Source organism: Catharus ustulatus, chromosome 1, assembly GCF_009819885.2.
Source record: "Catharus ustulatus isolate bCatUst1 chromosome 1, bCatUst1.pri.v2, whole genome shotgun sequence".
NCBI classification, from domain to species: Eukaryota; Metazoa; Chordata; class Aves; order Passeriformes; family Turdidae; genus Catharus; species Catharus ustulatus.
This window is the reverse complement of record NC_046221.1, coordinates 140207789-140227428: the sequence shown is the minus strand read 5'-3', so window position 1 is coordinate 140227428 and position 19640 is coordinate 140207789. Positions and strand designations below refer to the sequence as shown.

The window sequence follows — 19640 nt, the reverse complement described above, 5'->3', positions numbered from 1 at the left end:
GGCCATCAGGTAACTGGTAAATCTTCCATTAGCCACAGGCAAAATACTCTCATTAGAGTCAGCATCTCTCACACACACATTTCCACTCCTTTCCATGTCTCAAAAGTAATACTTCCCAGGAAAAGGAACTAGATCGTAAAAATCTGAATTTGTAGTTAAACATTGGTGATGATGCTGTTCAAAGTTCAGAAACTGCCCTTAAAAACAGCAGTACTTGTATTCTACCATTAAGGCAAAAGCAGCAAGGCAAATCATGGTAAATGAAATGGTAATAGTTTTCTATTAATTAGATACCAAACACATCTTTGCTACATATTTCTTTTGGATGATTTAACTAGAGAGAGCCATAGATGGTCTTCTTCCAAGGTTTCCAAACCCCACTGCTTCAGAGATGATATATTTCATTGTTAGGATATTGTTTTGATGGTGCATAGCATCAAAAATGCCATTATTTGCAAATGCTTGTAGTAGGAATGGACATGCATAGGAAATGCAGAAAAACTTAGGAGAAATTATGTGACAGACTTTTTCAAAGATAAGAGGAAAAACAAGAAAGACTGTTTTAGGGAGCTAAGGAATAGTAGTGGAGAAGAAGAGGTAGGGGGAAAAGATAAATCAAGTATAACAAAGAAAGGACAAAATTTTATATATGAACACAATATATGAAAGTCCTAGAAAATGAAAAATGGGGAAAGGCACTAAAACTCACGTATAAGAAATCTCAGAGAAGCTGACATCTTGAGAACAGCAAAGAGGCAAAAGTACACTGGCCTAAAAATGTAACAGGATCAGCTTTTCTGTTTATTTACAGTCACTAGGAAGTCGTGAATAGTGACATTTTATTTCATGTTGGATAGAATCTGGTTTTCCTAAAGCTAAACTTTGGAAAGAAGCTTTCTGTTACTGCCACTTCTGTTCTACAACAGTGATACAAATTTTTTGTTGTTCACATGAGAAAAAACAGTTCGTTTGTTTGAAGACAGTTATCTGATGGACTTTGTTTATTTCCTCAAAGGATGTTAGTAGTGAAGGAAGAAGTGCTGTTAACCCTTTCTTTTGGGAAGGAGATCATTATGTTGAATTCACAGAAACTTTTCAGAGATGGCAGAAAAGGTTTCAATCTCATAATTAATATTTTTCTATCTAGATTTCATCCTGGGTTTTATACATTATTTCTCATTGCAATTTATGCAATTCTAGAAACTTGTAAAAATTTTGTTGAATTCATGCAAACAATTGTTTACTATACTCCGTATAATGACTATGTCATATATGGCATTTCAAAAGTTCCTTTGTAAACCAGGAGTGTCTATGAGTGTTTACTACCTAACAATACTGAGAACTGCTTGGATTTTGTTTATTGATAACAAGCAATAGTAAGAACATCAAGATTATACAAGCTTTTGTTTACACGTGTGTGAGACAGAGAAGTACGGCAAATTATTTTTGCATTTAACTTGTCAGATGTTTTTCTATGCCTCTTAAGGGAGTTTGCTTACCGACCTTTACCATGTTGTTCAAACTCCCAAATTCATTCCTGTTGAGTAATTTCTAAAATCAGGCAGCACACTGTGTTATGCATGAAACAGCAGTTGGGTAAGACACAGCTCTGTGTTTTTCACGGCGGGCTGTCAGGACTGGATGTCATTCTGACTTTCAAAGTGAATACTGATCAAAATATTCTTCCAGTAACTTTCTAGATTATATCCAAGCTAGGTTTCCCAAGCTAAGATTTTTTCAGGTTTGTGGTGCTCAGAGACAACAGGATCTCCACATTAAATGCCCATTGTACACTCCCAGATCCAGCCCTCCCAGGTCAGCTGTCCATGTAGAGTGTGGAGAAGGAGGTGCCTGGCTTGAGCAACCATCAGATTGCCATCAAAATGAAGAGGTGCTGTCATCACCAATGGTAACCACATCCTTGTCCATGGAAACTTTCCAGGGGGCACAGCAAAGCACCTGAACTGGGGTGCATGGCTGAGCTTCTCAAGCTGACTGTATTGCTGGACCAGCTTGGGGGCAATTATTTGGTTTTCCTGTACCTTACTTGCAACATGAAGGTTATATGTGAAGACAGAGAGGAAGTCTTAGGAAAAAACAGCAAAAACATTGTCTTAAAACAAAATTAAAATATTACTTTCTTTCATTTGTGCTAAAATCCTTCATGTCAGCATATCTTCTCAAATAGAATTCATGTTATGACTCATCTGGATTAAGTTAACTTTTGAAATAAAATATATTTATTTAACTGATAGTGTTCAAAAATAGGCATTTATCGTGGAGCAAATATTCTATTCAAATTATCAATTTAAAACTTTAATAAAATGGAAGTAGCTTACTGTGCTGCAATTTGGGAATTACGAGTTTCTTTCAAATGTAAGAGCTGTAGGCTGTGCCATATGTCACTTGGAGGATGTTTTCTCATATATTCACAGGAAAATCTTGGATTTGAATGATGAATTCCATGAACTTGGCAATAGAGAATGAGGAATAAAATAGAAGTGGCTAGCCTCAGACTCCCCTAGACAACCAGAAGCCAGAAACTTGCCATGTCATTGACTTCCATGAGCAATGCTGAACAGCAGAATATCACCCTCTCTTGCAGCATTAAATACTGCCCTAAGTCATTAATACAGAGCAGATGGCTTTGTTGTTGATTAGAGCTGGTTAGAATCTGAAATCCCCATTCCAAAGGAAATTTTGACATTTGTATTTATTTTTATTGCATATTGGAAGAAAACATCAGAATTTCCCAGTGGGTTGGATATTAAAACTGCTCTGGAAGCACTAAGTTATTTAACTTCATTGGCATTGAACTGTTTTCTCAATTATATCAAACCAGTGTAATTCCAAAATTAATCAAATTTAAATGCCAAAACAAAATTAATAAACACATAAAGTAACACTGAAACATTTTGCCATGTTAAAAGGAAAAGATTCAATTGAAATTATAAATTCTGACATTTTTACAGAATTTGTTTTCTTGACTGTGACAAAACATTTTGATTTCAGCTAAGCTGCATTACCTGATGGAAATAGGTTCTACTGAAAAAATGTTCAGCCAGTGTTGTTCATCCAGGGCCAATAATGTACAGGATCATCTTGAAAGTTCAAGAACATAAAAATTCTGAATATTAAGACATGCAAAAAGAAAAAATTAACACAATATATGCAGTTTGGGAACATCTTTGAAGACTACTTTAAAAATTCCTACAACTCCTACGAAATTCCTTTAGTCATCTAGATCTCTCTTACACTAGCTCTCTTTTGTTCAAGCATACTCAGGAGTGCTAAATGCTGGACAAATCATCCCTGGCATGGAACTTCATATTTATGAACTTGTAAACTGTGACATTATCTCAGTGCATCTTGTTTCCATCTCCTTAGCAAAATTCTGGTCCTGACTGCCAGAACCTCCCACTCCCAATCTCCAGTTGCCTACTTTCCTGGAGAAAGTTCCAATAACTCTCTTCAATATGGAACAAAATCTCACAGTTCCTCTCCAGGTAGGAACCTTCACAATCATTCCTTTCCCTATCATAAGAACATCTTAAAAAACATCTAGTTTGCCAGCTAATGGCTCAATTTTTTCCAGTATCACGATTTTTTTTTTCTGTCAACACCAAGTCTCTGCTGTGGGATAGGACACCATCTGTTAACAATTTTTTTAAGAGTAGTCTAAGCCCGAATGTCACTCTTTCAGAGTCACACGCTATTTATTTACAAAGATAAAAAAATCAATATCATGAATTCACATCAGCTTCTCATCTTACTTTGTGCAACAGTAGCTTTCTGCTTTAGTTTCCACTACCCTCCACCAAGGTATTGCATATAGGATTACATAAAAGGGCCAAACAAGATGTAGGACAGATTAGAAACCTGATGAAGTTGCTGCTGGATGAGTTTGATGACTGGTGTGCTCAGGTGCACTGGGGAAGATTATGTTACTACTGGTTAGTGCCCTGCACAGGGGAGAGAAGAAAGGAGAATAAACTGGGTTTGGCGTGGCTGGACATGTGAGCATCAGGACAAAGACAAAGAGCAGTGACGTGGGTGTGTAGGAAGGGTGGCTTTTCCAAGGCACTCAGGCCCTCATTAAGTACCCAAATCAGTGGTGCTGCTTTCTGGCAGGTCTCAGTTTACTGCATACAGATGCTTTTTGAGAAACTACCTGTTGCACAGGTGCCCAAAGGGAAGGAGTGTCTTGTTTGAGAAGCGCAAGTTTAATTGTGGGTGCTGGGCACTTGGAAAAATGTGACCTTGAGCATTTTAGGAAATGTGGCCCGGAAAGGTATTGTAACCAAGGAGAGTTTAGGCTCACAAGATGCTTAACAGTAGCTGCAGAAAATTTCCATCATTTGGATCTTGATATATGGTGTTCTGAAAGAATGTTGATCGATAAAGTCACCTCCAGATGGAACAGGTGAGAGATTTTGCCAACTCCCCTGCCGTCAGCTTAACACCCATCTTTATAAATACTGCAGATGTCCTGTGCTTAGGGAAACAGCTGAATGCAGTAAAATCTGGAAAGGCAGCCTCCTGAGGGTGGATGTCCTAATGTACTGTCAGCAAAGTCTCTCTTGCCCTTTGCCATACAAAATTAGGCAAAGGCAAACATACTTCTACAAAAATACTATTTCCATAGAGTTTTAAGAAACCAAATACATAAATATATATCTAATTCCCAAAAGAGTCATCTGAAGTCTGCCAAGGCAAAGAGTTAGTTATTTTAAAGGCCTTAGATCGTTCTACCCGGGGTTAATGAACAAAATGTTGTGGTTTTTTCTTACACAACATATGGTAAAGTGTTGTTTCTCAACTTCACAAATGAATGATTATGAACTAAAAAAAGCATGTGAATATTGGTGTGGTTTTCATTGTTGTGAGTTCTAAAAGAATTAGGAAGAAATGAAATTAAATAGCAAGACCTTTTCTGAGTGTAAGAGGAGGGGTAAACAAATCTGTATGAGTTCTTCCTCTTTTGTCTGGTTTATCTTTTTTTTTTTCTTTTTTCTTCACTTCTCATTAAGGAAAAAAAGTTACTTTCAAGCCATTCTGGTTGGGTGGAGCCTTTGCTGGCTCTGGGGAATGACTGTCCAACACTTACTGCATCATTTTTAGCCCTGCTCATAGAGTGGTAGCAGCACTTCCAGAAGGGGCTCCAGACAGCCCAGGACATTGAGAAAGGCTGAAGTGCTGGATACCCCTTGTGTGCACAGAGGAGCCTGCATTTACAGCCTCTTACACTCTGGAGGGCCAGTGTCACATCTGGGAGCATGGAATTCTTTATCTGTATCTCCAGCAGCCCCTTTTCCATTTGCCCTCAGTGCCTGTCTACCCTGCCCGAGGTTACACTGAGCAGACAACCTTTCTTAGGTGTGCTCTGTCTGAAGCAGCAGAGATTTTGTATGAAGTGAGAGAGCTTTATTTCCCCCCTGTGATAGCCAGGCTGTTGATGCACCAGCACCAAGTTCCTGAAGGTGAAGGACAGACCTGACTGCCCCATGCAAGCAAAATCTGATGGGTAGAGGCAGCCCATTAGAGACACTCCTCTTTAGTACACCAAACTAACCCAGTTAGCCCACAGGTGCTGAAGACCCCAGCATTTATTGATGGGGCACTGCCTTTCTCCTGCATCCCCTCCTCCATCCTCACACCAGTCCTCATTGCTGAAATGCACAAAGGAATTATGATAATGAGAAATAGGAGACAAAGTGGAGGAGCTGTAGCACTTCTCTGCCAGGACAAATCTGAAGGGAGAAGGGCTGAGCTTTTGATATTACTCATGAGCACCTCCAAGTTTGAAACATGTGAACTCTGAGCAGCTGCTCCTGCTTGGACTGCCCACCTCAACCAAAACTCAGAGCTATAAAGGAATTACTTTTATTTTTTGTTTTGAGTTTCTCCTGGGGTAGCAGGAAAGCCCAGAACAAATACTGTCAAAGGAGAAATTAGGGGCACCTTTGGTAGGGGAGGGATTCTCAGTAGGGGGCTAGAGAAGCAGGAAGGTGACACTAAAAACAGGAACTTAGAGCAGTGAAAATGTCAGGATCCTGGAATCAAACTAAGATCCTTATACAAAATGAGTGACCATTATGATGAACATATTTGGAAGTACCAGTGGGCAACTGGATGGCACATGACTCCTCCTCCTTCTATTGATAAATGAAGCATAAGTACTTAATGATGAGCCCAATGTGAGATCCACACCTCTTCCTTGAGTTTTTTCCTCTTAATTTCTTCATTAGTCTTCAGTCCTCTTCTTTAACATCAGCTATAGTTTTAGCCAGACCTATTTGGGTACTTGTTTTACTGCACTGCAAATCTGTTTGCTGCTGTTCCTTCTGAATATTAATAAGAGAATGACAGATTTTCTTAATGGATCTTTCTCATTAATTTCATCCAGTTTTTGCTCTTTGCCAATAGAAAGAGATAAATGGGGGGTGGCAAGGCCCAAAATTTTATTCTGTATGTATTTATTTTTTTGTTAAGTCTCTGTGTGGTTTTTAATAAATTTGGTTTCCTTTCAAAAATATGTTCCAAGATGCTGTTAAAAAATAATAAGCAAAAGCCTTTCTTGGCAAGCATCTCCACACTGGCTACCCAAATGAACGTGTGAAAACAAACTAGAAATAGCCAGAAGGAAGCAAAGTGGCTGTTTCCAAGAGCTGGGAGGGTTGTTTTCTGTGGGATAGAAATTTAAAAAATAAATCTCTTGTTCAGGTAGTGCTTACATTTCATGGCAGGAGACTAAAACCAGAGAAGTTGTTCTTCCCAGCACAGCTGCTGCTGCTGTAACTGCACTGTGTCCCACCAGAGGGATCCTGCACTGGCACTGGGATTTCCAGATGGACAGTGAAGAGAGGTGCTGGAGGTGGCTCTGAGGCTGTGAATTGGGAGCTCAGATTGATCACAGAGGTTGATTGCTCTTGGGCTGGAGCACACCAGGGATCCACAAACACATCCCTGCCTTGCTCACCAAGTCTCACTGGAGAGCTCCAAGATCACAGGACAGTGCTCTGCCCACATTCACTGTTGGGCTTGCATTCATGATGAGGCTGTGGCAACATTGGTGTTCCAGGCACAGGGAAGCAGCATACCCAGATGGGAAGGGAATGTATCATTTGAGAGAGCTGTTGCTCTGAACTGTCTCATTCCATAGCTCATACAGCAGTTAGCAGTATTACAGCCCAAAGGAATAACTGACCTTAGGAAAGAAACTTGGCTTTTATACTAGATTGTGTTCACCAAGCTTTGACTTTTGTAAATGCACATAGCTTCCCCCTTTCTGTAAGGGCATAGGCATAGAAGAACCAGAGCTGCATTTGGAAACGTGTACACTGGATCACAAATAACAACAGAGTTTGCAGAGACTGACACATTGTGGTGAACTGGTATTTGGTATCTGAATCTTTACCAAGCACGAGAGCAGCTGACAGAGGGGAAGGAACAGTAGTCCTAATTTGGTGAAGCTTGATAACAGGGCAAAATTTTAGCCAGGAAGCCCTGGGGACACATTCCCAGACAAAAATCTCATGCTTTGAGATGCACTGCAGTCTCCCCTTGATATCCCTGCACTTATTGCAGGATAAGGGGATGCTGTACTGCAAAGTTTGGTCAACCAGGACAGAGGAGCACCCCCTCCTCTGAGCTTGTGACAGAGCTGAGTTGCACAGTGACAGAGAAAGAACTAGCAGGGGTGCCAGAAAGTGATGAAAGAAGAATTTCTCTTGCCTGAGCCCTTTCTGCTGTGCTGTGGAGGCTGGTATGCAGTGACAGGAGAAGACTGCTGGTGGGTAGGACATGAAAGAAGGTGAGATCCCTGCCATTTCCAGATGTGCAGACAGCTTGAGAGATAGATGCTGTATATGAGTCCACCTGTCACACATTCAAGTTTTCAGTAATGATCTGACAGGAGGAAAAGCCACAGCAGTGATGTTGAGTGGAGAACCGCACTCATACCTCAGAGTGGCATTGCCACGGGGACTGACTCGTGCTGGAGCACTGCTCTCACCACTGTTAGGTAGCAGAGCTGGCTCAGAGTAATGTTGTTATCCTGCTCAGCCTTCAGTTCATTCCAGAAGTCATCAGGAGCTTGTGCAGCTGCTTGGCAGAGATTGAAATCCCACGATTGCTAGTCTCGGGAAAATTCTCAAATTATGTGTTAGAAGTATATTAAAGACAGCATTGCACCCATAAGTGGATTATTTATTGGAAATGGGTCAAACTGTGTGTTAGAAACCAAGAAACAGAAGTTTCTGAAGACAAAAATCACAAAATAGAACTTTCATTGCTTCTTTCTGAAAAGTTTTCTGCTTTCATTTTCACAGAGATGATGCCTGCAGCCTGTGCCTGTAGGTGTGATTCACCTTGCTATTCCCACCAGAAACAGGTCAGGCAGGACTTGTTTTCAAACTGATTCTTTAAACTTTTGAGGTGCTTTGTCCCTTTTTAGCTATGTTAGCCTAAAATTTCCATTTTTAGAACAAGGCTTCTCTGCACAAATGCCCCCTTCTCATAATACTTTTTCCCAGCACAGGACTTCCCCTCAGACTCAAGCCTAAATGAAAATTAAGAAGTTGTCTTTGGCAGACTGTGCTCAATTAAAAAAAAAAAAAAAAAAAAAAAAAAGCATGGAGTTTTCTTTAACTGATGGGTGTCAAGTTTGAAGAGTAAAAGCACTGCTAGAAATGTGTTGCTAGAACCTGCTCATTATAGCAAACCTTCAACAGAAAAAAAAGAAAGCATTCATTTTTTTGAGGAACTATGTTTAGATGTTTGCATTGCATGTTTGTTTGCATTGCTCTGCACTCGTTGCAGTGGGCTGGCTGCCTGCTCCTGGCTGCTGCCTCATTCCAGCTCCTGCAAGGCTGTTGCTTAAGCAGGCAGTGTTTGCCTTGCTCTGAGGTTTCAGACTGAGGTAACAGCTGTGTGTGAGCAGCAGCAAGCTGCTGGCAAAGAGACCATGGTTGCACAGATGTTCCCTGCCCTGCTGGCCAGGCAGAGCTCCTGGTGTGAGGAGAGGGCTGCAACAGCAGCACTGTCTGTCTGTCTGTCCTGTGTCCTGTCTGCACACAGCAGATCTGCTGCATGCAGGGAAAGCCAGCAGGGCAGTGTCACTCTGTGCTCACGCTGAATCCTCACAGGCCAGTTGTTTGTCAAACAACTCTGTCATCTTCATCTTAAAAACTCTGGACCTCAATAGAGGAGCTCTAAGTATTTCCTCTAAGGAGCATGGCCTAAGACACTTCCTCCAATAATCAGTGAACAGGGATTCTTTCCATAGCAACTGCACAGCAATGATGCTTTACTTCCTGATATTCTGTAGTTGTTGGCTGAAATGGTATTAACCTTTCAAGCCATAAAAACATCACATTCTTTTACCAAAAAATATTGCCTTAATTAATATTTTGATATGTTGTCCTATGTAGCAACTCATCCTTATATATTATATCTAACACCCTTGTATCAGAGGACGTAATTGCAGAAATGCAATTAAACATATTCATTAGCCACTTAATTTATCCTTCTTTTTGTACTCCCACAACATCCATTTCTGAGTATTGTCAATTTTAACTTTGCCATTGTGATTGCTGCTCACTATTTATTTGCTGTATTTTGAAATTTTAATCATTTATTAGAAATTTGAAAGATCTACAGAAATGATAAAATGTGAAAAGATGCCTAAAATAATTTTTCAATTTTATTTTGTTCTGTGCATTTATTGCTGCCATTGTTAGCTGACATGCTCTTAGCTTACTGCACTCTGCCTATAATCTAATCTATTATGAAGAGTCAGACAGCAGTCTATGAGTGATTGTAAGGATCTTCAAGTGTCTTCAATGATTTTCTGTACTTGGGCTGCAAAAGCATTTTGGTCTGTTGTTGATGGATAGAATAGACACAATAAATCCTATTGTTGTGAACACTGCCTATTAAAAAGGAACAATCTGGAGGGCAAAGAACATGATAAAAACTCATCACGAGTGAACTCAGGAATAATGCTGCTAGTTCTGACTGCATCACCTGGCATCACAACAGCTGTGGATTTCAACCTTGTACTGCAAGTCACCTGTGGTTAGCTCTCTCCTGCCTGCAGAACACAGGTTTTTCTGGTTGTGATGTTCTCAACTCTTCTGTGGTTTTTATTGTTTAGTGAAAATATGTTGCATCTACAACATTGTGCAGCTATAAAAGCATTACTTTTTAGAGGAAAATACAGTCTTATTGGCCACCTCTTGAAGGACACTGCCTGCATCTTACCTCACTATTTCGTTTTTCAAAGGAAACTGGACTAGAAATGTGTCAGCTGAGTTTTCCACTTTCAAATGGTCGAGTTATTAAAAAGCAGGAGGGGATTACATGGCTAATTCTAGCTCATTCCTACCTTACCCTTTAGCCAGAAATCTTCCCTCCCTCAATCTTTCTGGTCTGGAAAGTGTGCTGCCCCTGGCACTGTGGAGGAGCTGCTAGCTGGGGGTGTGGGCAGCTGCTGGGGATTTGTGTTAAACTGGAGCCACTATAAACTGAGCCTGGCCACTTCCCTTGTCCAGTTGCTCTTCCATCCCACCCATGGCAGACCATGTTGTTTTGCCTGCCATAAAGCCCTCTGGCTGCCCTAATGTGATCTGTTCCCTGAGCTAATTCCCAGGTTGTTTATTGTGGGCCCCATCCAACACCCATGGAAGGCAACACAACGTTCAGCTGTCTCGGCAGCTCTTGGGTCAAGCCTATGAAACAAGGACTTCTTTGCTATCTTCAGGACATCAAGAGCATGGATTGCTTAAAAACTGTGCATTATATTTTGATCAGGATGAAAAGACAAAAGGCAGTAGAAAAAATTACCTCTGAGGTGGCATCTTCCACTTTTCAAGTATTTTGGAGACACTTTGGAGGAAAAGATATTATTAGGTGAATACAGTCAACCAAGCCCCTGAAATTATCAGGAGATGGATAGGCCCTCATGGGTCAGGACTCTTCACCCTTCCCATCCTCCTGTCTGTGAACAGGGGAGCCTGTTCTCCATGAACAATGGAGATGTGGCAATGTGTTCAGACAGGACATAGAGTTACCAAACTATGGTGCCATTTGGTTTTGCCTTTTTTCTTTTATATGTTCTCTGTATTCTTCACACATATATTTGTAACTATTGTGTTAGTGACTGGTTTTCCCAGTACTTTTCCATAGCCTTTCCCTAGGCAAAAAGACCAAATTCCAGAACTCCAAGCACCAGGGGTACAAGGCCCCAGTGCTGTCTTGGTTCTTCTGGGAACCAAGGCTGAGAGTAATGAGGAGAAAACTCCAAAGAAAGGGCTTGACATGAAGGAAAATTGCATCCCCACTTGTCCTCCTAATTGGTGCTTTTCATCAATTATGCTAATTTCATAAAAGCTATAAAATCTGTTCACCCCTAGAGGGGGTAGGCTTTTGCAGACATCCTTCCCTAGCTGCCCCTGAAGGCCTTGAAATAAATATCCACTCCATACTAAAACTATCTCGAGTTTCATTTCCAGGTTGGGAAAAAGGCAACAGCTGTATGTTACCAGACAGCCATCAGTGAATCCTGGAGACACAGATGGATCTAGGATGGATCCCATAGTTTTACACTTGAGAAATACAGCTTTTTGGTCTGCAAGAACACAGGAAATTAAGGAATCAGTTCTCTATCTGCCTTGGGAAGTTCAAAGTCTTTGGGGAGAAAGGGAGCTTCCCACCTGAAAAAAAACCAACCTCAGCCCAGGGGAGCCTCAGTTTTTTCTTCCCAATGCCAAACAGAAGAGACAGTGGATTAGCTTGAAATGGTGGTACATTTCTCAGTAGCTGCTTCTGTCATGTATCAATACTGTATTATTCTTCATCTTTTAAAAGTAATATCTTGGTTAAGAAAGGACATTTTATTGAATGCTCATTAGCCATTCCACTCATCATTAGCAAATCCATTTCTGGGCCAGAGATTCCATTCTGACAACAGTGTGAGTCATGTTGAAATTATTTTGCAATTCTACCTTAGTTATCCATACATCATATGTTAGTTGTGACTGTCATTCGTGTGACAAATTCTCAGGCAGGTTCCTGTCAATAGTGAAGGGCTTCCCACACTAATGTTAAGCTTCCAGTAAAACTGATGTTGCCTTTTGGAGCCAACACACTCAGGCTCCAAAATTTAAAACCTGAAGGCATTAGTCATTAGTAAATGTGCTGTACCATGTGATATGTACCAACTTGCCCCAAATGAAATATAATTAAGGTGATTTAATATAATACTTCTTAATGGTTAATTTAAGGGAAATGAATTTCCAATTTCATTGTCTCGGTACTTTTTTTTCTGCTTTTTATTTTTTTTAGAGGTTTTCTCAAAGGACTATGGCCACCCAGATTACTATTAATTACAGTTTTTTGCTACAAGAAAGATTAAAAAACACAGTAATTGTTTGAATGGGGGAACCCACCACTGATAAAATCTCTTCAGATTATATCTTAATTTTGAAGTAAAATGGGAATTGGTCTATGCCAAACAAAAGAGGCAGTTTCTGGGCTGCTTTCTGGTTATAAAGATATATGTAGAAGGGCTTTGGAGCTACTGTTTTCAGCGTACACTGCAGTTACACCTTGATTCCATTTTAGAACAAGACCAAGGGAACATGGGTCTTTGTACCACTCTGGTTTCCACCAGAGATGCAAAAATTGGATCTCATTAGCCAGGTCCTCAGGACAGTTGGGTGGCTGGGGTGGAGGGTGTGCTGCAGCACACAGCTACTGCTTAGCTGTGCCTTGCAACATCCATTGCTTACCTCGTGATTTCAAGGGCAAAATAGGATGGCAATGAATTCAGTGTAATTACTACTCTCCAGACTGTCAAAAGACAATGTAATCAACATGTAGATTAAGTTTACTAATTTTTTCAGAGTGTACATGTGGTACTGGACATTGTCCAAGGTTTCATTTGATACCCAAGAGTGAACTATCAGCAGAAAACTCAGAACACAGCATACTGTTTTTCTGCAGCCTCCAAGCTAATCAGTCTCAATAATTAATAGTAATTCATATGTGTTTGTTTTTGGTCTGCAGGTAATATTTTAACTCCAATATGGGAAAGCAAAACAGCAAACTACGCCCTGAAGTCATGCAAGATTTGCTAGAAAGCACAGACTTTACAGAACATGAGATCCAGGAGTGGTACAAAGGCTTCTTGAGAGACTGCCCAAGTGGACATTTATCTATGGAGGAGTTTAAAAAAATATATGGAAACTTTTTTCCTTACGGGGACGCTTCTAAGTTTGCAGAGCACGTATTCCGCACTTTCGACGCCAACGGAGACGGGACAATAGACTTCAGAGAATTCATCATAGCCTTGAGCGTAACGTCGAGAGGAAAACTGGAGCAAAAGCTGAAGTGGGCATTCAGCATGTACGACCTTGATGGCAATGGCTACATCAGTAAGTCAGAGATGCTGGAAATCGTGCAGGTATGTGCTGCTCAGAGGCATCCCTGGGCTCCCTCCTTCACAGCAAATTGTGAAGCATTGTTGTACTGAGACACTGAGTGAAAAACTGGCAGCACTGGTTTATAATCCTGCATAACTGCTTGGAAATAAAATGCTATTTCATTTGGCAAAGATCATGTCACAATTCTAAACTACAGCTTAATATCCACTGCAAGTTCTTCCAGAGCAACAGGCTGCACTGATATTTCTTCCCTGGGAACTCTGTTGGGCTCAGGCACAGCAACCAACCTGCTGATAAATATGATTCTTTAACCCTGTCAGTTAATTATGATTAATACAGTTGAACCAAGTAGAGGTATATTAGAACAACCAGGCAGTGTACTTTTAAGGAAGGCAGGCTCCCTCCACAATAAGAATCAAATCTACTTTGAAAACATTTTATTATGAAGAACCAGCTCACATATTATAAAGTTGTTTTGTCTGCCTAATTCCAGTTAGGTCTGCATTATTAGAATCCTACTAGCTGTCCTCATACTAAGTTGACAATATAGATGAATCTTATCTGAGTAGAGGATGATTCCATGCATAGCTTCTTTGGTTGTGTTTTCTTGTGGTGTTAGTAAAAGTCCCACTTCACTGGCTTTCTCCAACATGTTTTTGCCCTTGAGGCACATCACTCTACTGAAAGATTTAAAATATTTTTTTTTATGGCAGTGTATTTACACAGCTTGAATCTGTATAATGCAGCACTGTTAAAAAAAAAAAAAAAAAAAAGCAAGCCTGTTATCAAGATCCTTTCCTTTCCCTGGAAATTCTGAAGTGCTAACAATATACTGTATTATCCAAACTTATATTTGCACTGAAAACCAAGGGAAAGTAATGCACACAAATACAGGCTGTGATGGCAAGTTGCCTGTAGGGAGAGGGCTCACAGGTGATGGTCCTGTCTTTCTACCAGGGCCCTTCTCACATCCTTCAAACAGTGGCTAATGCAGCTGCAAATCTAGGGTTTGTTGTCTTTCACTTAGTCTGTTTTGTGTTCCTGTGTCTGACTTGAGGAGCAGGACCTCCCTGTCTGTGCCATGACAAACCCTGTGGAATATTTGCATTAGAAGATCCTCCATTCCTTACAAATCTTCCTCTCCCCAGGCAGGGTAAACAGCCTGTCAATTATTGTTTTTCTGGCTGTATTTCTCCTAGTGAAGAAACAAAAAGAATCCCAAAAGAACTAGCACAGTGCATAGGAAGCACAAGGAGCCAAAGCCGGGTGATCGCCGCTCCTCTGGAGGAGGGGACACCTGGGGGCTGCAGGACCCCTCCTGCTGTCCAGGAGCCCAGCAGGGCTCAGTGCTGACAGCAGGACAAGCCCCAGGCAAGGAGATCCACAGACAGGCAGAACAAAGCCACAAATTTGTTCGTGTCAAATGAAATGAAAATATCGGAGCCTGGATTTTCTGCAGTGAGCCAAAGGACCAGCGAAGCTGGAAGCTTTTTCCAGTTACCCTAGATCTGCTTACCAGCAAGTCTAGAGGCCGAAATGCTCTGCCTCCTCTTCATATTTCTGTCAGCACCAAATTATAGCATTGTTTTCACAGCCATGATGCCATCATCAGGCAAAATTGCAGCTTAGGGGTCAGCACAGGGTGGCATTCTGTCAATGTGCAAATCCAACCCGAGCAGCACTTTGGCTGTGCACAGCCCTCAGCCTGGCACTCCCACCCCTCTGCATTCTTGGGAGTTTGGCTCTCTCCTCCTTTCAGTCTGAATGTGAAACTCAACTGCATGATGCTTATAATCTCACCTCATTTTGAGGGGCCCAATTTTGAGGGACCACACAAAAAGCAGTTACGGAAGTGAACAGCCTGAAAAAGAGTTATTTCTGAACTCTGGACTATCAGCAGTTTTTAAACCATGAAAGCTGCCCTTTCTGTGATGGAGCTGCCCATAAGGCAATGAGCTTCTAGATCTCACCCTGTTCTCTTCTTTCAGGTTGTTTTGAACGCATTGGTCTCCCTGTATTGCACTGGCCACCAGGAGATCCTCCCAGTGGGATGGGATTTGTTGTGCAGTCTCTGCAAACGTGTTCAGCTGATATCTGAAACTGAAGCAGATGAGCATATTTTCTTGCTTTGTTGAGAGGTTCCTTTGAAGTAGAGTGATTAGATACAAGAAGCCAGCAAACAACTATCACTTTCATTTATAAAAGATTATTATTTTTTCATATGGAATGACAGGATTCTCTATCGAATGTCTTCCTGGGGGCCCTCAGCCATCACAATTTTTCTGAGAGTGAAAATCAGAACTCTGACATAGCTCTGATATATGCCTCAAAGGAACCTCTTGCAAGTCCCTTGTCTAGCATACATTTGCAAATTGATGGAGCAATATTATGTTTCCACTGGGATTTTTGCCTGAGACAATACATCAAAATGAATGCTAAAAGAAACACCTTTAGTCTAAAAGTCTTAGTTTCACAGAAAAATGCTGTCCCTGTTACTGTGGGATTACTGTATTTTAAACAGCATAGGGGCAAGGCACACTTTTCTTCTTTTTCAGTCTGTTTGTCTTCGTGCTTTGAAAGCCCTCTCTTTGCAGTGCTGATGCTTCCTTGCATTTTCTTTCCATTGCTCTGGCCTGATCCAACAGCCCTGCAGGCAATGCAGGCACTGCACTCTTGCTCAGCATTGCATTCAGGCGATGGAGGTGGCAGTGGTGGCAGCAGCAGCACTGGACCAGCAGGACTGCTGGCTAAGGTGTCCCACAGGAGCCCTTGTGACTGTGTCCATGAGCATCCCTAGGCCAGTCTCCAAAAATCCCTGCTTAGAGACCCACATGGAGCCAGCTGCACAGTTTGGAAGCTGAAGGGCTGTAGTTGCAGGCTGACAGTGGTAGAGGCTCAGAAGAGAAGGTCCACAGGATGCTGCTATACTTACCAGGCATAGCACATCTGCAGACTGCTGTGGGAAGAGGCTTCATAGCCTGCCCCTTGACAGACCTTGTCACAGCTCCTCTCAGATTCAAGCTTTTCGTGTCTCCCATGTGTTTACCTATAATCTAAATAGCCCAGTCCACTCAAAAATAGCTGCAAACCAGTCAGAAGATTTGTTCTCCTTGCTGAAACAGGACATATTTGGCTAGTCTCTTAAAATAAGAGTTCAAATAAGAGATGAAAACCTTGTTCTAAGGATACATTTTTGCACTGTATGGACTCAAAATGCATTTTAGAAATACTAAGCAAAGACAAGAATAACACTTTCAGTTTAATAAAACCAGAGCACACACATTTCACTTGCTGGGATAGCTTACTTGAAAGCTAGAAGAGACAAAAGTTGGTATAGGAAGATGTCAAAAATCTCCACGAGACTGAGAGGAAAACAAATTTTTTTCAGTCCAATCATTCACTTCATGAGACTTCTAGCCATCAGAATTTATTTCAACAGAGTAAAAAGAATCAACTGAAAATTTGTGTTGTCATTGCTGCTGCCACCAACCTAATGAGCTTTCAGACAATTTGCCAAGTGCACCAGGAAAATGCAGCCCTCTCCAAAGCTTCTGAGTGCAGCAGTGGCAGCCAGCAGCTGGGAGCAAAACCTTGTGAATGGGCAAAGGGGTGGGATTTGCCCTGAAATCACCCATTGCTGCTCATCCACATGGAGTTGGAAAATCAGATGAGAGAGTTCAGCAGGGCAGTAGATGAAGCCGGAGTCTGTGCTTGCTCCAGTGTCGTCCCCAGGGCTCTGGAGGCACAACTTCCTAGTGGCATTCAGGGGTGCCAGGGAGCTGTAAGGAGCACTCCTGACAGAAGTGCAGCTGTTAAAGCTGCTCTGACTCAGGAGACTGCTGACAGGTGTCAACTTCAGTGCTGAATGCCACTGCCCAAGTTCAGGGAGTGGAACCCCTGCAGCCTTTCAGTGCCAGGTCCTAGCCCAGGGTTAGTGCAGTCCAGCTCCACATAATTACTGCATGAAACCAAATTCCTTTCAGGGTTTGCTCTTTCAAACATACAATAAAGAGTTTTGTGTAGCTGCACTGAATTAATATGGGGCAAGTCTCAAGATTCTTAATCAGCTTCAGCTGGCTTTTACTTTAGGAAAACTTCCCAATGAACTTCTGAGTAAGGACATAAGAATTTGTCCAGAGTAACCATTTTCAGCATGAAAGGAACGCTCACTATGTTATTCCCATCTGGCTTTCCTAGAATATCTCATCTGTTATTCCCTTCACACGCCTCTGTGAAAAGGACCCTGTAGGATGAAGTCATCCTGAAGTGCTGTTTTTGTCCTAAAAATCTGCATATTCTTACTATGGTTACTTTGATCAGGGTAAACATGCCCTCACTCCCAGTCTGGGGCATTCCTCCCACACTTTCAATGCAGATTCTCTGCTTTGCTGTCCTCTCACCCAGAGAGAAGGAGTGACCCCTCCACCTCTCTTCCTATCCCAGACAAAAGCCAGACAGCTTCAAATGCTTCAACACTGGCAGATTTATAAGCCTCGTCTCTGCTCTGACCCTTGCAAGCCTTGCATGCTGATGAGGATGAGCAAGGTCTAAATTCTTACTGTCCACCCTCTCCATTTTTTTCCTTCCCTATTGCCTTCATCCCCCAGCTCCCTCATCCCTGTGTTAATATGCTTGCATGTTAATTCTTTCTTCTTTGCACCTGGTATCAGAGTGTCATGGCTGTGTGGACAGCATCCCTGCCTCCACTGAGGCTCTGCCCAGCATTCTGGAGCACTAATTCTCCTGGGAGATTCTCCTGGGTGGGCTGCTGGCAGAGGAGAAGCCAGCAAGATGGCCAAGCAAGCGGATGCTCCCTAGTCTGAGTGTAAAATGTCTGTGCAGCTTAGTGGCATCCTCCATCTGTGCTGTTACATTCCTGGAGCCAGTCCTCGGGGATCCTGAGCCAGAGGATCTGAGCTGCTAGGCAGAGTGCTCTCATGGAGGGACAGAGGGGAGAGGGGTAACCCAATGAGAAATCTTGGCTTGCACCAAGGACACCCCTCCCAAAGCAGGAGGAAAGGAAGAACAAATAACTAAAGCAGTCAGGAGACAGCAGGTGACAGCCAAGGAGTTGCAGTGGGCAGGAGAAGGGGCCAATTGGATCAGAGCAATGCTGCCTTGGGCTGGGATGTGCTGCCCATCCCAAGGAGGAACCCCCAAGCCAGGACCCTGCAGCCCTCTGAGTGCTGCTGCTCTCCCAGGTGTGGCACTGCAGAGAGACCTAACACAAAGCCCTGGAGTTTGCTGCTGCTGCATGCTTATGTTTGCTGCCAGGCTTTGGATAACCAGTGCACAAACAGACCCTCATCCTTGTTTTAAAATTAACATTGCCTCTCTTTCAGAGGCAGCTGGTACCAAAGGTGACAAATGCATTTATCTGTGCAGAGAATAGCTATGGGTGATAGTGGTGCTCTGTAGGACCAGAACACCTGGTCTCTGTGGAGAAAATCGTGAAAGGCATTTTGAGCTGTACACACAACAGCCCCCAATGAAAAGGCCTCCTTGATGGCCACCTCCAGTCTTTGTGAGATGCAAATTTACATCAGCAAAAGCAAGGAGTGAGTCACTGCTGACAGGGAGGGAGAGAAAGGAGATGGGGGAGAAGAGAAGGCAGGGTGAGGAGACAGGTGTGGTGAGGATGAAGGCTGTGTGGCCAAAGCATGGAGATTCATCACAGCATGAAACAAGACCTTGGTGGCTTGGCTGTTCCTCCAGGCTCTGGGAGCTGCCATCGCCTAATACGTTGTACAAATGATACATTTGTACAAAGACTGTTTTAATAAGGAAAAATGCAACCTTAGTCCAAACCCAGATGGTGTTTGACCATGACTAAATAAACACAGTATTTCATAAAGGAGTGCCCCACTGAAGAGGGAAGCTGCATGCCCTGGTGCCACCCAGCACCCCTCAGCATCCCAAGAGCAGGTCGTGCTGGTGCTCCAAGGATATTTTTTGCCTGCTTCTGTCAGGAGAAGGTTATTGTACCCTTGCATCAAGATAATGTGCTTCTTACCAGCTCTTTGCTCCTGTCTATCACACAGGCAATCTATAAGATGGTTTCTTCTGTAATGAAGATGCCAGAAGACGAGTCCACCCCAGAGAAGAGGACCGAGAAGATCTTCCGCCAGATGGACACCAACCGTGACGGTAGGCACCTCCAGGAGGGGCGGCTGGGTGTCCCACACGTGGGACCAT

General features: G+C 42.4%; 1 protein-coding gene across 1 annotated transcript in view; it reads left to right on the top strand.

Moving 5' to 3' along the window:
* Nucleotides 1-19640, top strand: part of NCALD (neurocalcin delta) — a 57534-nt gene that overhangs the window by 27777 nt on the left and 10117 nt on the right. The window contains exons 2-3 of the mRNA XM_033053739.2: nucleotides 13069-13465; nucleotides 19487-19592. Coding sequence (XP_032909630.1) covers nucleotides 13088-13465; nucleotides 19487-19592 — 484 coding nt within the window. The 5' untranslated portion in view covers nucleotides 13069-13087. The remainder of the gene's footprint in view (nucleotides 1-13068; nucleotides 13466-19486; nucleotides 19593-19640) is intronic.